This window comes from Lutzomyia longipalpis, chromosome 1 (assembly GCF_024334085.1).
Source record: "Lutzomyia longipalpis isolate SR_M1_2022 chromosome 1, ASM2433408v1".
In the NCBI taxonomy this organism is placed as follows: Eukaryota; Metazoa; Arthropoda; class Insecta; order Diptera; family Psychodidae; genus Lutzomyia; species Lutzomyia longipalpis.
The window spans coordinates 13,427,056-13,446,385 of NC_074707.1; the positions used below are offsets into that span (position 1 = coordinate 13,427,056).

A 19,330-nucleotide genomic window follows, 5' to 3' on the forward strand; every position below is an offset into this window, starting at 1 on the left:
TTTGTTGTGTTTTCCTTATTTTTTTTGCGTAAAAAGAGTATTTTCTGCACGAAAATGAACCAAATAAGCGGAGGAAAGTTCAGGGAAGACGGAAAATGTCAAGAAAAGCCATAAAAATTAAGAAAGGAAATAGAAAACAGCCTCTTCCGACATGTCTTAAGAATATCCATAGCTCTTATCCACATAGCGGGACAAAATTTTAAAGGGAACTGAGATTATAACCTCAAAAACATTATTTGAAAGAAAAAACGTACACAACGTAAAAATTTTTATTTATTTTCATTATTTTAGTGAAATTTAGAGAAAATGCTGCACCTTTTTACGGGTAAGAGTGAAAATAATACAATGGAGTGCGATAAAAAGGAAAAGATAGAGGTGGAAATGCAATTATACGAAGGGTAAGATTAAGAAATTGTTTAGAAAACATTCAATTGACAAAGCTGTTTTTTGCAGAAGAGTTTTGAAGAGCCCAGATATTCTCCAGGAACTGAAGGATCGTGTAATTAAATTCCTTGTAAACTGTAGAGAAGCATGGAAAGCCAATAGGATAATTTACGGAAAGGATCTCGATGATAAAGTGGTTGAATCACATGTCCAGAGCATTGTTGTTGGCAATCAGATTCCACCGGATGCATCTCCGGAGGATTTAGAATTTTTCTGCTATGTCGCAAAGTCTCACGGTCCGGAAGCTGAGCCATTGAGCGTAAGTTTAATGATTAGAAAACATAGAAAATGGAATTTATGTAAAATTGATTGTTTGCAGGGCGGTGAGAATGATTCCAATGATGTGACTGCATCAAATCACTGGATTCTTCCTTGTACGGATTTTGTAGGACTCTGGGAGAATCTTATTTACGAGGATGGCATCAAGGAGCACGTAAGCTTCCTCCTCAATTGCTTTTCCTTCCTCATAAACTAATCTTTCGCATGTTACCTGTATTTTTTTTAGATACTCAACTACGTGGAAACTTCAATGACCTTTGCAGAAAAACAAATTAATTCAAATATAATTTGCTGCAATCGCATTGTACTGCTCCATGGACCTCCGGGAATGGGAAAGACAAGCCTGTGTAGGGCTGTAGCACAGAAAATTTCAATTAGATTCCAGGATAAATACCAATACATTCACTTGGTTGAGATTAATAGTCACAGTCTCTTCTCCAAATGGTTCTCCGAGAGTGGGAAGCTCGTGCAGCAACTCTTCACGCAGCTGCGTGAGATTGTTGAGAATCCCTCGTCGATGGTATGCATCCTGATTGATGAGATTGAATCTGTGGCTTTTGCTCGGACATCCCTTTCAAGTAACTAATATTTTAAATAGCCGGAAGTTAATGAAAAGAATCCTAATACATAATGTAAAATTCTCTCCCACAGACAATGAGCCAAGTGATTCCGTTCGTGCTGTGAATGCTGTCCTCACACAACTCGATCAAATTCGGAAATATAATAATGTTGTTATCCTCGCCACTTCCAATCTCACTGGAAACATTGATGTGGCTTTCTTGGATCGTGCTGACATTAAGCAATTCATTGGATCACCCACAGAACGTGCCATTGCCCTCATCTATCAAACAATCCTCCATGAATTGGTACGTGTTGGTCTTGTAGTTCCGGATGAAGCTTCCGGATATTTGATGAATGAATTGAATGAGTATCATTTACACAAAGACTTCATGAAGCTATGCAGGCTTAGTCAGGGAATTAGTGGGCGTACCCTGAGAAAGATCCCAATGCTGGCACATGCCTATTTTATTGATCATCGCGGTAAGAACCATCGCAGGGGGATCTCATTGACTGAGTTTATCGCTGCAATGTGCTGTGCGATAGTGAAGCATACAGAGGATACGGAAATGGTGAATAAACCAGGAAATCTCGGAAACTGATCTACGTTCTTCTCATCGCCTCTAGCTTGTTGAAAATGCATTTAAATAAGTAACATTGATTTCCACTATTTTTTGACTGAGAAATAAAATGTGCCAGAATATAAAGAAATTGTTTTTTTTCTAATGTTCTTGTGGCTGTGTACTAGCCTAGCAGGCTAAGTTGCTATTGTGGCAATTAGCCTAGTTAGCAATCGTTGCTATTTTACAAAAATTTACTTGTTAATTTAAAAATATCCCAATACAAGTTTTCCATCAAGCTTTAAAGCACATCGTCATTCATGAAAAAAACCAGCAACCAGCATGCGCAGAAATGATTAAAAAATCCTTCCTTTGCTGTATAAAAAGGAAGAAAATTTCAATGTTCAAACCAGTTGATGTGCTACAGTTGTCCTGAAAGCTTCCAACAATGAATAAAGCTTTTGATCAGGAATTTCGTGAATTCTTCGCAAAAGTACATCAAGAGAATTTCGTGAATAGTGATGTGAAAAAAATCTATCGACCCCTTGTGATTTACTTGAGATGGAGAATTTTCCGAAAGTACACCGCGATTTTCTTTTTCATTGGAATATTGTGGGCACTCGTGCAAGTTACGGTGATCAATTGGAATTTAGTGGCAGTTGGGAGACTCTTTTTAATTAAATTACTTCCCTTCTGGAATTGGACGCATTTGCACAATGCAAAATGTTTAATTGACTACCCAATTGCTTTGGCGCCAAATGCAGATGACCACGTGGTGGGTGATAAGTACCAATTTGATTGTTCTGTATGCGAAAATATAGGTAGGTTTTCACATCCATTTAATGCGGGAAATATATATGAGTGAGGGCATTTCGCATTTAATTCTAGATACAATCTATACAACACGAGATTTGGATTATACAAACTTAAGTGAAGAGTTCTTGGAGAGGGGTCTTCCAGTCCTCCTGATGGATTCCCACACAGCCTGGCCTGAGGACAATTTTACGCAACACCTGCTCACACTGGAGCCCCTAATGGAATCAACTCCGTGCGAAATGAGTTCCAATTTAATTGTGCGTCGTCTGGCAAATTTGCAGGAGCTCATTGAACGCATTCAGCGAATGGAAAAGCATTCGTGGTTCCTTCACTTCCACAATTGCGATTTTCCCGCAGTCAAAGCCACGCGATTGATTGCACCACGTCCATTATTCTTTCCACCACACCTGGAACCAGCATACTCCTCGTGGATTCTCATGTCTCACAAATACGACCATCCAGCACCCAAAGAAATCACCCTCGATGGCATTGTGCTGGTGCGACAATTGCAGGGACGTGGTGTGTTTCGTCTCAGTGGCAGAGGGAAGTGTCTGGAGGAATGTGGGAAGTACACAGTGGAAGTTAAGAGTGGCGAGGCGCTTCTCTTTACCACGGATCTCTGGGAATTTTCTTACTTCCCAAATGAAGGTCCCACAAAGTCCGTTAGCTTCATCACAGAAACGCATTTTGAAGTGTAAAGCTAAGAGGGGCTTTAAGTTATTCTTCAGTGCTTCTTCTATTTCTTTTACTACCTTTACTATTCACGTTAAAAAAAATCAAAAGCTTGAAAATGAAATGGAGAGCTTTTGAAAGTTCATCTTATTTTTTTTACAAAGTTTAAATACCCAACAAACAAAATAGGTTCTATAGTATTCTCACTGAATACTTCAAGTAAAATTTATAAAACCATGAATTTCCTAGAGAACGCTTGTAGATAGCTCATATAAGTCTCTCAGACCATTATGAGCCAATCTGGCGCACTAATAAGGGCCTACAAGAGTTCTCTAGGTTTATCCTATAACAGTCTTATAACTATCTACAATAAATATTATAAGAAAATGAAATACTTATTAGTGCCGTCTTGTAATACACTATGAGAAACTTATAGCACTGCTTATAGGAACGTTATAAAACTTACGAAAAAAATCGTAAAAATTTTAAAAAAAGATTTTTAATTATTATTTTTTTTCCAATTTTCTATTTTCTATATTATTTTGATTTTTTTTATACATATTTCGTATTTATCCCAAGGAGCACGCCGGCGACTCTAGCCATTTTGGATAACCATACAACTATCCATATGGTGTCAACTCACGGAGTGTGCCACGACTGAAGTACAATTTCTAATATTTTGAAGAATTAAAAATATTTGGCAATTTTTTTTGATTAGTTTTAGTTAATATATGATGTAGCAGATGTATTCAGATTAAAATAATTGTAAATTAGCTAAAATTAACAAAATCAGTCGTGATCAGTCTGCTCCACGCCTCAATTTTGGTGCCAACACAGAGTCGTGGCTACGCGTGAATTTTGGTTCCAACAAAAATCGGAGCTTACGCATCAATTTTGGTGCCAACACAGAGTCGTAGCTACGCCTGAATTTTGGTTCCAACACAGAGTCGTAGCTACGCCTCAATTTTGGTACCAACACAGAGTCGTGGCTACGCGTGAATTTTGGTTCCAACAAAAATCGGAGCTTACGCATCAATTTTGGTGCCAACACAGAGTCGTGGCTACGCGTGAATTTTGGTACCAAAAAATTTCAGAGTCTTCGGCTCACTTTTGGTTCCAAAAAAAAGGCGTGGCACGCGTGAATTTTGGTTTTAAGTTAATATCAGAACACGTGGTTTTAGAAATCATAAAATATTTAAATCATTTTCAGAATATTAATCCATAATTAATATTTTATTGATAGTTTTCTAAATTTATGTTAAAATTTAATCAAATTCTGAATTTATAATGTATTTTAAAATAATTTTGTATCATAACCTATTCTTGGATGTATCCGGGAAGATGTTCTCCGGACAAGCGACGGACTGTAAACAATCCAAAATCTTTGATAAATTACAATTTTCCACAAAAGATAGACAAAAGAAATCATTGAAACATATTTTAAGGATTCAATTGAGTATCATTGAACATAATTTTATGCTCTTTTTGGTATCAAAATCGCTATTTATTAAGATTTTCTTGAAATTAAATAATTTTGGAAGGATTGTTTATGTGATTCTGTCATTTTTTGGGTATGACCACCCTATTTTTAGAACACATGATTCAAAATTTAACTAAAAAGCCACCCAAATAATATAATAAAGAATTATTAGTTTAAATGAAATATAAAAACTATTCTTTTAATACCAACATAAAAACACTATCTCATTTCGCAAAAATGTCATTATTAATTTAATGAATTTAATATAATCATTTGATTTGAATAATTATAAAGTTTCCTAATATTAGGTACAAATATTTTTAATTATTTTTACCTACATAAGATTTAGTTAGCAAATGGGTCCTGTAATAAAAACTAGATATCTACCTGATTGTTCTTAAAATTTTCATTGAAAAAGTTTTAAAACATGTAATCCTTTTACAATATGAGAGATACTTTTGGGTTTTTCGAAGAATTAGTAATTAACACATTTTTCTTCTGAGGGAACAATAATGCAGCCCAAAGAAAAGACCTCCCAATTTCAGGTAGATTTTTAATAATTCTGATTTTTTTTCAATTATCATTTTTAATGCTGAATACAAGATGTGTTTCCCAATGATTTCTTAGAGCAAATGCGTCAGCAACATAAAATATGCTCTTATGTGCTGAAGAAAATTGTACTGAAATGCAAAGCTTTTTCATGTATTCGACGAATGGTTGTCTTTTTGAGGTTACTTTTAGCTACACGTGGCATGGATATTTTATAAAATTTTATTTCTTGAAAACTAAAGCGATTTATGCCATTTTAATAATGTTTCTAGCATAAGAAACATAATGCAATGTTATATTAAATAAGCATAATGATGTGGGTATAATTTTAATTTTTTTAATTGTCTAATTTTTCAAAGAAATATTAATTTTTATGAAATGAGAAGGTCATTTATGACTCTTCTAATCTATATCCTATCTGAAAATCAATCTCGCATATGTTTTTCACGCGTGAAAACGCGCGAATTTTTCATTGTGAATATTATTGCCAAGACGAGATATTTTTGCCGAAGTATCTCCATGAAATTTGGCCATTTGCCTCCCGGTGAGGCAAAATAGAAAAGGGAACACTATCGTAAAAGGAGAACATTAGGTAGATAAAATAATGTGTTTGTGAGAAAAAAAGATAGAAAGAAAGAAGTGAGTGAGAGGGAAAGAGAAAAAAAATGTCAAAAATTTTGCCTACATGTAGGAGATTTTTCAGTCGTGGCAGAGGCTGTTTCCAGACACCATACGGATATCCCTATGGTATTCCCAAATTTAGGCGTAAAATTTTACCTGCTATGGAGCCACGACCCGATTTTGGGTACCAAATTTTTCCCAATACCATCATATATGGTGCACCATACGGTGCCTGAGCGGGAATCCCGCGCGGAATACATTTTGGCCGAAATGGAATACGGCCGGGAACCGCCGTGCTCTTTGGGATATATCATATTATTTTGTGATTATATATTATATGATTAATTCATCAGTAGACCCGAAGACCTTAGGGAGGGGTGGGGAGGGAAAAAAAAAATGATTAATTCATAGGTATGTAATTGATGAACATATGTCTTGGATAACTTCCTCTGCATCCCGGGAACATATCTGAAAGAGTTAAGAATACACACATATCTTGCCAGGCAAATGTGTGAATTTCGTATTTAACAAAACTCCTTAGAATTTATTTCTACCGAAGTATACGGGATATTTGGTACACTTTTATACTCGTAGAACATTATGGGAACTCTTTAGAACCTTCTGAGAATTGAATTCTTATAACGATCTAGTTAGCTCCTCAAAAATGCTCTCTATTAAAATTTCGCATCTCCCTTGAGAAAGTATTGTACGTACGCGACAAATTTACTTTTTCATGTGAAAAATTGCCTTTCTCAGCTACCATACTTTTGCATGGTAGAGGCGATATGTCAATGCTAATTAAATACGAGAAAAAATATTTTCTTTTTTTTTCTTTGAAAAATCAACTAGATGATGTATTGTTGCGCATATGTATTAGATCGATTAGATCTCAAAAAATAATTTATATTTAGCAATGAAAATATAACTTTAATAATAATTTTTCATTAAGGGAGAAAGAGGTTTCATAAAAATCCTATAAGCAGTTCTATAAAATTCTTATTGCATGCTATAAGCATTCTTTTAAGTATATTTATCTTATAATACCCCATTATGAAACATATTTTCTTGTAGATTATTGGTTCTATATGGATAGGCTGTAGGCTTTTATAAGAAGACATTATTGGAATTATTTTCCTGAGAACAAAAGACTCATATCGAAGTCCTATAGAGAACTACAATCATGGCTTATAAGAGCAAAATTCTAGTAGAACATATAGCCTATTTAATCCCTTTATAAGACAAAAAGTTCTGTGTTACACCATTATAACACCTTTTTAGAACTTTTAGTCTTTTAAGCCAAATGAAATGTTTGTTGGGTAAAATGAGTTTTTTGTTGGAAAATTTGGAAAATCAAAGGGTATTCATGAATTTCTCTTGAAAATTATCAAATTTTTAATAATTTAATTAATTAATTTCATAGAAAAATCATGAAACAAAGAGATAATGTTAAAGTTTGTTGTGAAGTGAACTTTCCAGCTTTCTAATGGAATAAACTTTTTCTTTAAAAAGAATTTGGAAGAAGATCTTCTAAAAATACTTAGGCAATTATGAACTAGTGCTATTTCTAATTTTAATTTTGTTTTTGTAAATTAAAAAGCTTTTAAAACTTTTTTTTTAAGATTACATTACATACAACTTCAAAGAAAACTCATAAAAATGTTCATCAATTTTGAGGATTTCAAGATGCTTTGAAAAGGGGATAATTGAGCATAATAAATCATTTGATTTTGTAAACCTAGTTGAGCCAAGTTTTTTTTTTAAGAATGTTAGGAAAATCTTCCTTTAAAGTGATTTTAAAAAAAAAATTCTCTACTAATATTCTAGAGAATTTTCGCAAAATTTTTATTTTTCTTTATACGAATCTCTTCATTTTGGGATATTTTAAAAAACGGATTTTCGGTCTTATTCTCGGCTAATTAAATTTTATTTCCGGCCAACGTTTCGGACTATTTTAGTCCTTCCTCAGGGCATCTCTTCATTTTTTTTATAAAATAAAAAACTCTACAAAGTAAAGAAAGATTGTTGGGTGTGTAGTACAACGGCGACATTTAGAATAAAATTCAATACTTAAAAAAGCACCTTCTTAATAAATTCATCCACTCCAGATTTTTAACCAAATGAAGAAGATTTATTTAAGAAGCAATACTCCTTAAGGGACTTTAATGCCACAGAAAACGAAGATGATTTTCAACCTAGAAAAAGAAATTGCAGACTTTTGTGAGAGGAGGTTAATCTTGTCTTTATGTTAAGTATTAATTTTGTCCTGAATGTTGTAATTGGAAGTATCACTGTAAAGGAGGAGGATTAGGTGAAAAGTCGTGTGAATTGATGAGAGAGAAATATTTTATTTTATCATATAGTTATTTTTATTTTAATTATAATGGTATTTCTTGTTCGTAATTTCATCATCATTTTCTTTTTTTCATTGGTGCTGTACAGAGATACACGGGATGGTGATCCATCAGCATTCTTTATACCATATCTGTGAGTTTTAAATACACTCGATGGGGGTGGTGATGCACTATATATATGACTTCCGGAGGGCATTTCTGGGCGAGACAACTAAAGAGGCGCGCTTCTGTTCAATACGAAAGTGATTCTGTTCTTCTTTTTTTGCGAAAATTGGCGATAAATGGCAAACAAATAATTTTCTTTTCTTTCATAAAAGAAACCTCCATCAAGTTTGTTTTTCCGGCCTGTGAACAAAGAAAAGTATTCAAGATGAGTTCCCTGATCGGCAGTATAGAATCTTTTGTGCCAGGAGACAATTTTAAGAACTTTCGCGACCGATTGGAGAGTCTCCTGAGTGTCAACAAAATCACGGAGGAAGATCAGAGGAAAAATCTCGCGATCACGCTAATGGGAGCAACTGCGTACGATACCTTGGTTACACTTTTATCACCCAAGACGCCCAGCGAAGTTACCTACAAGAAAATCATGGAGACGCTGTTGAATCATTATGAGGTGAAAAATAACGTCATTGCCGAGAGATGTCAGTTTCATATGCGCAACCGCAAAGACGGCGAGTCGGTGAATGATTACATTGTGGAAATCAAGGCCATGGCAGACAAATGCGAGTTTGGAGCATTCCTGGAGGAGGCTCTACGGGATAGACTGGTCAGTGGAATCAATGATCAAGTGCTGCAACAGAAGCTGATCCTCCAGAGTAATCTCACATGGGAGAGAGCAAAGGAAACATCCATCATCGAATTCCGTACACGGCGGAATGTTCAGGAAATGGGACAAGCGATCGGAGGAGTCAATCTGATGAGCAAACAATCCGCCCACGCGAAGCGTCAGTCATCAGGTGGACATCAACGTCATCGTAGTCGTCACAGGGAAGGCGCAAAAGGACAAGAGAATCGATCTTCAGCTCCAAGTGGTGCTTCATGTGACAAATGTGGACTTCAGCACGCTCAAGGTCAATGCAAAGCTGCGAAGAGCAACTGCAGGATGTGCGGGAAGAAGGGCCATTGGGCTGCGATGTGCCGCTCCGGGAAGACGCTGACGTCGCTCCATGCAACAACAATGGATAGTTTTAACCCCATGTATTTGAAGCTCAACGTAGATGGTCAGGATACGAAGTTTGAGGTAGATACAGGTGCGGTGTGTACGGTGATGGGCTGTGATGTGTATGAGAATTTTTTCTCCCATCGGCAACTGATGCCCACACAGATGAGATTCTCCTCAGCCAGCGGAGACCCAGTATTAGTCCGAGGAGTAATATTGGTAAGTACCTGTGATAACCAACTTCCCATTTACGTAATTGAATGCAAAGAAGGTACAATTCCGTTGCTCGGGAGAGACTGGATGGATCGTTTATTTCCGCGGTGGCAAGAAAAACTTCGCGATGCATTTTCATTAAACGCTCTTCAAGCAGATAAGAGGGAAATTGTTGATGAAATTAAGCGAAAATTTCCGCGGGTTTGTGAGACAAATGATAAAAATCCGATTAAACGATTCAAAGCTTCAATTCATCTCCAGGAGAACGCGAAACCAATTTTTTATAAATCGCGAGTAGTACCGTTCAAGGTTAGGGATCAGGTAGCCAATGAGCTAGATAGATTAGCTGCGGATGATATTATTGAGCCAGTACAGCACAGCGTATGGGCCAGTCCTCTCGTAATTGTGCCCAAGGGGAACGACAAAATTCGGCTTTGTGTAGATTTCAAAGTAACGATTAATAAGTACGTTCTGAAGGAGCACTATCCGCTGCCCAGTGTTGATGATCTTTTTGCCCAACTGTCTGAGGGAAAAGTTTTTTGCACGATAGACTTGCAAGGGGCATATCAGCAGTTGGAGGTTGAGGAAAATTCACGCGAATTTTTGACGATCAACACGATCAAGGGTTTATATCGATTCAAGAGATTGCCATTCGGGGTCTCATCAGCCCCAAGCATTTTCCAATCGTTTATGGACCAGATTTTGGCAGGGATTAAGGGGGTGGTCGTATACCTGGATGATATCCTCATCTTTGGGAAAGATGAGAAGAGCGTAAAAGAGACATTGTGGGTTGTATTGGGGAAGCTCGATGAGCTCAACGTAAAGATAAACGTTGATAAATGCACATTTGTCGCGAGTTCGATCAAGTTTTTGGGTCAGATTATTTCCGAGGGGAAGATTAGTCCAAATCCGGATAAGTTAAGGGCATTAGAGAATGCGCCGCGACCAGAAACGTTGAAACAGCTACAGGCATTCTTGGGTTTAGTTAATTACTACGCCAAGTACATTCCAAATCTCGCGGACAAGCTTCGTCCTCTCTACGATTTGCTTCAAGAGAGAAATCGGGAGGGAGAGAAACTGATGTGGAGACAGACCCACACAGATTGTTTCGAAAAGTGCAAGAAATTGTTAAAAGGTGAGTCGATACTCATGCTTTATGACCCCAAATTACCATTGATCATCTCTGCAGATGCATCACCCTACGGTCTAGGCGCGGTTTTGTCGCACGTTTGTAGTAATGGTGCTGAAAAGCCAATTTACTTCGCGTCTAGGACTTTGTCTGAAACAGAGAAACGTTACGCTCAGCTAGATCGTGAGGCAGCAGCAATAATTTTCGCGATTCGAAAATTCTATAAATTCATTTACGGGCGCAAATTTGTGATCTACACAGATCACCAACCTTTGATTTCGATTTTCAATGAGAAAAACCTCGCGTCCGCGGTGCTATCCCCACGGATGTTAAGATGGCAGGGTTTAGTGGCATCAATGGATTGTGAAATTAAATTCCGTCCGGGAAAATTGCAGGGAAATTGCGATGGTCTATCAAGACTACCCATTGATGACCCAGAATTAGAGCCAGAAGAGATAAAGATTAATGCTTTCCGTTGCGAGAACGACCCCATTGACTTTAAGATTGTGAGAGCTGCGTCGCTAACTGACCGCGAGCTAATAAATTTAAAGCACCAGATTATCGCTGGATGGCCAGAAAATCCAGCGGGGTTGTCAGAAACCCTCAGGTTTTATTGGAGGTTTCGTCACTCGCTGACCGTAGAAGATGATTGCGTGTATTACGGGTTCAGAATTTTGATTCCACGGAAATTGCGTCGTAAGGTTTTACATCTTCTACATGAAACGCATGTAGGGATTGTACGAATGAAGATGATGGCTCGTTCACTCCTTTGGTGGAGGGGTATTGATAGCGATATTGAAAAGTTTGCAAGTCAATGTGAGGAGTGCTGCGTTACAGCCCGAAGGAATAAGTCAAATACAATTCCATGGAAGGAGGCAAATGCTCCTTTTGAAAGAATTCATTTGGATTTCTTTCATTTCGCGGGTAAAGAGGTACTTATCATGGTAGATAGTTACAGCAAATGGCTGGAATTGGTTCTCATGAGGGGTACTAACGCAGAAAAAGTCAATGAAGCACTCGATGAGATTTTCGCGCGAATGGGAAGACCCAAAGAAGTGGTTTCGGACAACGGTCCACCCTTCAATTCAAGTAAATTTCACGATTTTTGCCACCAACGAAGTATCGAAGTCCTGAAGAGTCCTCCTTACCATCCACAGAGTAACGGAATTTGTGAGAGAGCGGTTCAGACAGTTAAGAATTCTTTGAAAAAGGAGTTGGTTAACACAGGTACAGATTCATTCAATTTGCAAAAAGTCATGCGTGAATTTCTTGCGCGTTACAATCACACCCCATCTACCGTCACATCAGCGACTCCGGCAGAGTTAGTATATAATTTTGTGCCAAGAACAAAATATAACAATGTCAATCCTCATTTCAGGGTAGTGCCTAAGCTTAAGTCAGATCTGAAGAATAAGGATAAGAAAGTACATTTTAAGTTGCCGGAGCAAAAGTTCAAAGTTAATGATTCAATTTTTTACCGAGTGGAAGATAAGAATTCAGTTAAGTGGATCCCGGGCAGAGTCATTAAGGTTCTAAGTAGGATTAGATACCAAATTGTTGTTGAGAACAGAATTTTGCAAGCCCATGAGGATCAGTTGAAGGTGAACAACACACCTATTCATCCAAGATGTCGCATAATTTTTCATAAAAAGGAGGAAATGGAAAGTGATGACGATGAGACGACTCTAAATTCAGAAAGTTTTGATACCGCGAAGTCTGAATCATATTCGTCAGACTCAGATCAGCCCCCAAGGCAAGACTCTCATCCTCGCTCGATTCCACGGAGGTCATACAGAATTAGAAGTTAAGTAAATGAAGTATCATGTAAATGTTAGCCTTGAAGAAAAATGTAAATACTCAGTTAAGGTCTAGTTCTTTTTAAAAGGGGGAAGTAGATGTTATGTATAACATAAATCATGTATGCCAACAGTGAGATTTAACAATAAATGTTGGTAGCCCTCCTTCTATCGCGACGCTCAACCGAAACCTTTCGGGGCAGTCGAGCTCGGGCTACCGACGAGAGCACACGCAACACACAGTCTTTTCATATACCATATTTGATGATGGATCACAAAACCCTGATGTATGTTGCAGGGTATTTTTTTTTCTATTTTAGTACGAATTTCTCTTTTAAAATTAACATGATGACCATATTCTTGACATAAACTGTCCGCATTTTTTTTATACAACAATCTCTTGCATCTAATCAACTTGCCCATTACATTACTTGTTCAATTTTTCTCATTTTTTTAAGCTAGTTTATACTTAAAATCAGTAAAACAATTTGTCAGCCTAAGTTTTTTTTTATAATTACACATGTTTTACAAAGTCAAGCATAAAGTCATCAATTACAATTTTTTTAAATTTATATTTTTTGGGTTTTACTTCAATATTCTCTATATATTTTTTTCATTCTTTTCACTTTTCTTTACCATAGTTTATAGTTTTTTTTAGTGTAATAAGTAGTTTTTTTTGTGTTTCTTTTTGTGTTTTACGCCAACTTTCTGTGTGATGGTCAATATATCGCTCTAAATTCTTTCAATTTCTCTTTTTGTTTTGTTCAAAGACACTTCCTCTTGCTAAATGTCCCGGTTGTTTTTTATTCAATTCAAGGATCATTTTATTTTTTACAGAAAACTTAATAAATTCATATAGGATGTTTTTATCACTAAAATTTCTTTCAATTTCCATCATTACAATTACTTAATTTATTTCTCATTTTTTTCTTTACAAAGAAGAATTACAATGAATGATTTTTTTTTTGAGAAAAGAATGAGAAATGTTGGAAAAACAATTCATTTTTCTTAATTAAAATATAAGAAATATTTTTCTTCTTGTTGCAGGGACTTTTGTTTTTTAAATATTAAATGAGATTTTTTTTTAAATAAATCCACCGCAGAAGAGACATTTGCAAAAATGTAGAAGATTTTATTTTTTTGTGAAAGGTTTAGAGGAAAGTTGTTTTTTTTTGTTAATTTTTCTTAATAAATTTTGCATTTTGCGTAGGAGCCGATAGCGAGGGGTTACTATATAGTAATTTTATAAATATACTTTTTTTTTAAATATATATATATAATTCATCTTGTCCATTAGTTTACGTGGAAGGGTGATGTCTTGGGGATTGGGTTTGATCTCTACAATCTCCTCACACTATCATATTTTTTTGTATTTTAATCATCCTCATTAAATAGTTTTAGGGTGTGGTCGCGGGGTACTTTTGATATGTCCGCGTATAAAACGATTTGAATAACAATGAAATATATATTTGTAATTAATATACTTTATTTCACCTTTTTTTTCTTATACTCTCTTTTTTTAATCATCTCTTTTTTTTCTTTAATATAATTATATTGAAGTGATGCAGCCATGCACAATCAATTGGAAAGATCACAATAGTTTATTTTATATTCCCAATTTTCTTCTTTTTTTTTTAATCTCTTAATCAAATTATTCATCGTAAAATGTACAAAACCTAACTAATTTTTTTTGTATGTACTCTGAAGATTTTAGGGAGGGAGTAGGTGTCTAAAGGGGACGCTGAATTATAATTAATATTTATGTTAAAAGTGTGGGAGATGGGGGTATGTTTGAAAAGAGTTTACGAGGAGCTATTTCAATATAAAAAGCACTTAAAGGGATGTCAAAAGGACTCTCAAAGGGGGAATATACAAATGAACTGGCTGATCAATCCGCGCGTCAAACATTCAGAAGGCACCGAACTGAATTTTTCCTAGTTATTCTTTTATAATTTTTTTTCACCTTTTCTATACCTCATTTCTCTCTCTCATACGCTTCACATCCTGTGGAATTCCATAACAATTTATATAATGTTAACAGACAATTTAGATTTTGTGAATAAATTTTGGCTTTGCAGTGAGCTGACGTGAAACTTTTACGGTGTATAGGTAAAAGTATATAGGTAGTTTTAAGTGGTGTGGTGTGTGATTAAAAAGTTTGGTTCCCGTGGATGGCACTGAAGGTCATAAATATTCATATTTTGGTTAGTTTTTTTGGGGATTAAATATGCTTCTATTGTGTTTACTATTAAACAAACTAAAGATTAACATAAAATTATAATCTTTTAACTTATTTAAAATTAGTAAACTTAAGTTTAAAAGATGTCTTAGTTTTGTTTTATAAAAGAAATATAATTTTTCGATAAAAAGTTTATGAAAAGTAATAAAATCATTTAAGAATTTAGCATATTTTCCCAAAAATAATTCTAATTAGAATTATTGTGCCAGAAATTTTAGGAAGAGGGCGAGGTATTTATCAATTAAACCTTTTCATTTGTTTAGTCGTGTACTATGTATTATGAAAATTTTATGAAGATTAAATATGGATATTTTTCTTAAGGATGTGTCATCTGCATATTTTAGTATAGGTAGTTCATAAAGATTTGTTTTCGCGTGTAATCATATTCAAATATTCTAGACTTGACAGAAAAGAAGCATAAATGGATTTTTTAAATTTATATATTTTTTAGAGATTTTGTTTCAAAGTGTTGTTTTTTTCTCAAGAGATTTTCAAGTGAATTTTTCTGGTTCTACATTTTTTTTTGGGAGAGGGGGGAAAGGATATCACTTAATTACTGAAGTTTCACAACAACTTTCATCTCCACTATATATATTTCTTCAAATTTATGTTTTTCATGTTATTTAAGATGTAAATATTTGATAGACTTTTATTGCAATGTAATTCAATAAAACATATTAATAAAATATTTTATCATATATAGCTTTGTGATTCTTATCTTTTTTTTCATCCATTCTCCGTAAGATATTTTTTTGTTATTGTACTTGAGCTGCTTTTATTTTTTTTTATTCTTTATTTTATTTCAACATGATCCATAATAATGAGCTTATGCGTAATGTGAAAAAGAATTTTCATATTTTTTTTTCTTCGTAAATTATTTAGTATAGAAATGATGATTATCTTAATAAAATGTCGAAATTGTAGTAATATTGTCAGATATTTTTTTTCTTGTGGTTCTATGACAATTTCTCATTTTTCTTTATACTTTCTCATTATAATCATTTTATATACATGTAAGTCAACATTTTTTTTGGATTCAATACAGTATATTATTTTTTTAATGTTATTTTTATGTTTAAATATTTTCTTTTTTTTGCCATGTGTTTTCATTACACCTTCATCTTTTTTTTTTCCTTTTAGCTCTCCTAAAACTTACTTCAAACCCAAATACGCAACTCTCCAACTCTGAGACTTTTCATTTTGCACGTTATGGTTATCTCACCGTTCCAGCCAGCCATGTGATGGGAGAGAGGGGGAGGCGATGTTCAAAATTGTGAAATTGTTAAATGATAACACTCATGTGGAAAATTGCTAGTTGAGAGAATAAAAAGAAAAATTCCTCCATTCTCGCGATTTTCATAGGCAACACAATAAATTTTAACCGTATTTGGTGAACAATACTGATATGTTCTGCTTGCGCTCCTTCTCTTTAAGAATACGCATCTCATCCGTTTCTCTCTTCTTTTATGGGTAAAAAAATGAAAGATTTTCAAATCTATATAAAAGACCTACCAACTAGCAATTTTACTTGTTTTTTTTTCTTTTTAAAATACAAATCTCATCCACTTTTCTTCCTATTCATGATACTCTTTTTTTTTAATATATGTATTAAATTACATTTAGCTGAAAGTTTTACATAACATCCTTCATTTTATTGGTTTTTCATCCTTGCGTGGTTTCTATGGACAGGATTTTTTTTTTTCATATCATTTACCTACTTTTCAATTTTTTTGTTATTTTTCTTTTAAACTGCATTTTGAAGTTTTAATTTTTTCTTGGTGTATTTCGTAATATTTATTGCAAGCAGAAATTTGTGATTTTGATTACATAATACAGATATACTTGAGAATGTTGGTTTCATCTTGTTTTCTTTCCTATTCTTTCTTTTTTTCTATCTTCTGCAGACAGTGCTTTATAGCAATTCAAACACCTAATTATACAATGTTTGAGGCTCATAATTCTTTTTTCTCGCATCATATTTAAATAATTCCTATAACATATTATCACCAATAGAAGACGATCTAGAGGAACAAAATACACTACTGTTCAAAAATATACCCAAAAGTAACGAAAATGTTTCTGCTGATTTTTTGTCAAAAATTACGTATATCTTACTATTTATTCCACTTGTGAATTTCAATTGATCCCAGTAACCATTAAAGTGATTAAAGTAGGAGGGTTTCAATACGATAAGAATCAATTTTTCTTCAATTTAAGAAGAAATTCTTGTAGGATCCGCGTATACAGTTAGTTCTAAAAATTTGAATTTTAGCGAAAATAATATCGAATTTTTTGTCATTTTTTAAAAAAGAGGAGCTTTTCATTCAATTATCGGTGTTTAAGCTTTCGTAGGAAAAATTTCTATATAAAACTTTTCACAAAAAACCATGAGAAATGTTAACAGCTTTCCATTCGGGTCTCATTTCTTAAAGAAGGATCGTTTTCTTAATCGTCTCGTTCGTTGATTTGGTAATTCTTTTTTATTATAAATTCACAAGTAGAATAATTTTAGTAGGTGGAGCGATTGAGCATATTTGTTCCAAATGTGGAATCAATGTGATAAAATTTCCTCTCAAATAAATTAAGAATTAGTTCTTTTCGTACATTTTTGAACTTTAGTGTAGGTGGAGCGGCACAGAAAAGACCTTGGATTGGGGGAAGGGAGGGAAAGTAGAGGCAAAATGGGTGCAAGAATGCTATAAATTAGCTAGGATAGTGGATATATTGGCGCAGTTAGGATAGTTTTTGGGGGAGAAGCTTCAGAATACAAGAAAGGAATTAATAGGAATCCGCTCAGAAGCAGAAATAATGTGCGTAAGATCATTATCGTAATCGTCATTATTATCGTCATTAAGAATTTTGTTATAATTTCTATTATCAATATGAATCAATATCAACAACGGTATCAGTAACAACAAGAACAACGATGTGTCGTCGCGTCCAGCTACGTGGCGTGGGCACATCATATCGAGACGATTAACTAGTAAACGGGGCGGTCGGGGTTATTTACCGCCAAGACCGAATTTCATGAAAATCAGTTCTTTGCCTTTGGACAGGATATCGCCACCGGGTGCCGTGATCTCATTGAGCTTTTGCATGAGATTCGGACCCTGCTGCCCCGGCATCGCCTGCCCCGGCATCGCCCCCTGCTGCGGCTGCTGGGCGCCCTGGAGGCCACCACCGAAGGCACCCATTCCGCCACCCATTGCACCACCCATCTGGCCCGCTGGTTGCCCACCAAATGGCTGCTGAGTCATCCCTGGCTGCGGGACAACTTGTGGCCCCTTTGGTGGTTGCTTGTTGAACAAACCACCCGTGGCTGCATTTGTTGCGCCCGAGAATAAGCTGGACGCCGTCGAGAACATCCCACCCGTTTGGGGTGCACTCGTTGTGGTCGCAGGATACTGTTGCTGTTGCTGCTGTTGCTGTTGTTGCATCATCATCGGCTGTTGCTGCATACCTCCCATCCCCATACCCATCTGCTGCTGTCCCATCTGCTGCTGCCCCATCTGCTGTTGTCCCATCTGTTGCTGCCCCATCGGCTGCTGCCCCATCTGTTGCTGCCCCATCTGTTGCTGGCCCATCTGCTGCTGTCCTGGCTGCTGCATCTTCTGCTGCCCCGGTTGCTGTTGCATATTAATACCGATCGCGCGACCGATCATCCCTCCTTTCCCCTGCATCCCCTAAAAAGCGCAGCCACGTTAATTCGACAAGACCCACCAACCCACTGCATATTCTTTCTTTTTTTTTGCACTAACATCTTGTTTTTCTTTTATTCTTCTTTAATAAAAAAAAGTAACATTCAAAATCTAAACTAGTATGCAGGAAGTTTTCATGTTTAGAAAAATATTGTATTAAAACAAAACAAATAAAACCCAAAATGTTTAAAAAGTGAATGAGAAGGGTAAAATGACAGAAAAAATGTTTAATCTTGTTCGAAATTAATAAAATGTTCATTGATCCGGAAGATGTGGAAAATTTTATTACTTTGCTTACTTCCTTTGAAATTGCAAAAATTAATTACTTACATATTTTTATATTTAACAATTTTTAATTAACAAATAAAAAACTTTTTTTTTTAATAGAAAGACAATTTTTTTGTTTAATTCTGCCTAAAGAATGATATCCATGCAAACCGAAAACTTGAAATTTGAAAAAAACATAAAATGTTTGTTATTATGTATTTCCCACATAATATAATTTTTCCACATCTCCTTTTCAATTTAAAACAAAAAAATGTGATTTGTTTCTTTCTAAAAACAAAAAATCTCTATAATCTTGTTTGAATTTAATTCTCTAACCGACTGAATACTTTAATTTTACGTCAGCTATTTTTTTTATAATTCAAATATCCAAAATTTGTGATTATTAACTTTATGTATAAGCTCAACATTGCATTTTAGTAGAAGAGGAAGAATGTAGTAATCATTCTTTACTATCTAAGAAAAAATCTATTGGTTTTTC

General features: G+C 35.0%; 4 protein-coding genes across 12 annotated transcripts in view; 3 read left to right on the top strand and 1 right to left on the bottom strand.

Moving 5' to 3' along the window:
- The first annotated feature begins 209 nt into the window (after positions 1-209).
- On the top strand, positions 210-1,992 carry LOC129791087 (pachytene checkpoint protein 2 homolog). The gene is made up of 5 exons (XM_055829024.1): positions 210-398; positions 454-703; positions 764-877; positions 950-1,301; positions 1,375-1,992. The coding sequence occupies exons 1-5, from the start codon at positions 307-309 to the stop codon at positions 1,881-1,883; spliced, it is 1,317 nt and encodes a 438-aa protein (XP_055684999.1). The 5' UTR covers positions 210-306; the 3' UTR covers positions 1,884-1,992.
- A 297-nt stretch (positions 1,993-2,289) lies between these two features.
- Positions 2,290-3,355, top strand: LOC129786925 (uncharacterized). The gene is made up of 2 exons (XM_055822181.1): positions 2,290-2,662; positions 2,730-3,355. Exons 1-2 carry the CDS (start codon positions 2,290-2,292, stop codon positions 3,353-3,355), a joined length of 999 nt encoding a protein of 332 aa, XP_055678156.1.
- A 5,310-nt stretch (positions 3,356-8,665) lies between these two features.
- LOC129791123 (uncharacterized) lies at positions 8,666-12,597 on the top strand. Its single transcript, XM_055829080.1, has 2 exons — positions 8,666-9,570; positions 12,210-12,597. Exons 1-2 carry the CDS (start codon positions 8,701-8,703, stop codon positions 12,219-12,221), a joined length of 882 nt encoding a protein of 293 aa, XP_055685055.1. The 5' UTR covers positions 8,666-8,700; the 3' UTR covers positions 12,222-12,597.
- Positions 12,598-15,948: 3,351 nt separating this feature from the next.
- The window catches only part of LOC129790914 (RIMS-binding protein 2), a 33,947-nt gene continuing 30,565 nt past the window's right edge, over positions 15,949-19,330 (bottom strand). For all 9 annotated transcript variants that reach the window (XM_055828799.1, XM_055828774.1, XM_055828783.1 and 6 more), the window contains one exon: positions 15,949-18,549. In XM_055828799.1, the coding sequence (XP_055684774.1) occupies positions 17,869-18,549 (681 nt within the window). In that variant the 3' untranslated portion in view covers positions 15,949-17,868. The remainder of the gene's footprint in view (positions 18,550-19,330) is intronic.

What these genes read in the sequence shown, in the direction of transcription:
- LOC129791123 (XM_055829080.1), top strand. Translation starts at nt 8,701, where the DNA reads ATGAGTTCCCTGATCGGCAGTATAGAATCTTTTGTGCCAGGAGACAAT.
- LOC129791087 (XM_055829024.1), top strand. Translation starts at nt 307, where the DNA reads ATGCTGCACCTTTTTACGGGTAAGAGTGAAAATAATACAATGGAGTGC. An exon ending in AGGATGGCATCAAGGAGCAC is followed by an intron (nt 878 to 949) that starts GTAAGCTTCCTC and finishes TATTTTTTTTAG; the next exon opens with ATACTCAACTACGTGGAAAC. An exon ending in TGCTCGGACATCCCTTTCAA is followed by an intron (nt 1,302 to 1,374) that starts GTAACTAATATT and finishes TCTCTCCCACAG; the next exon opens with ACAATGAGCCAAGTGATTCC.
- LOC129786925 (XM_055822181.1), top strand. Translation starts at nt 2,290, where the DNA reads ATGAATAAAGCTTTTGATCAGGAATTTCGTGAATTCTTCGCAAAAGTA. An exon ending in TTCTGTATGCGAAAATATAG is followed by an intron (nt 2,663 to 2,729) that starts GTAGGTTTTCAC and finishes ATTTAATTCTAG; the next exon opens with ATACAATCTATACAACACGA.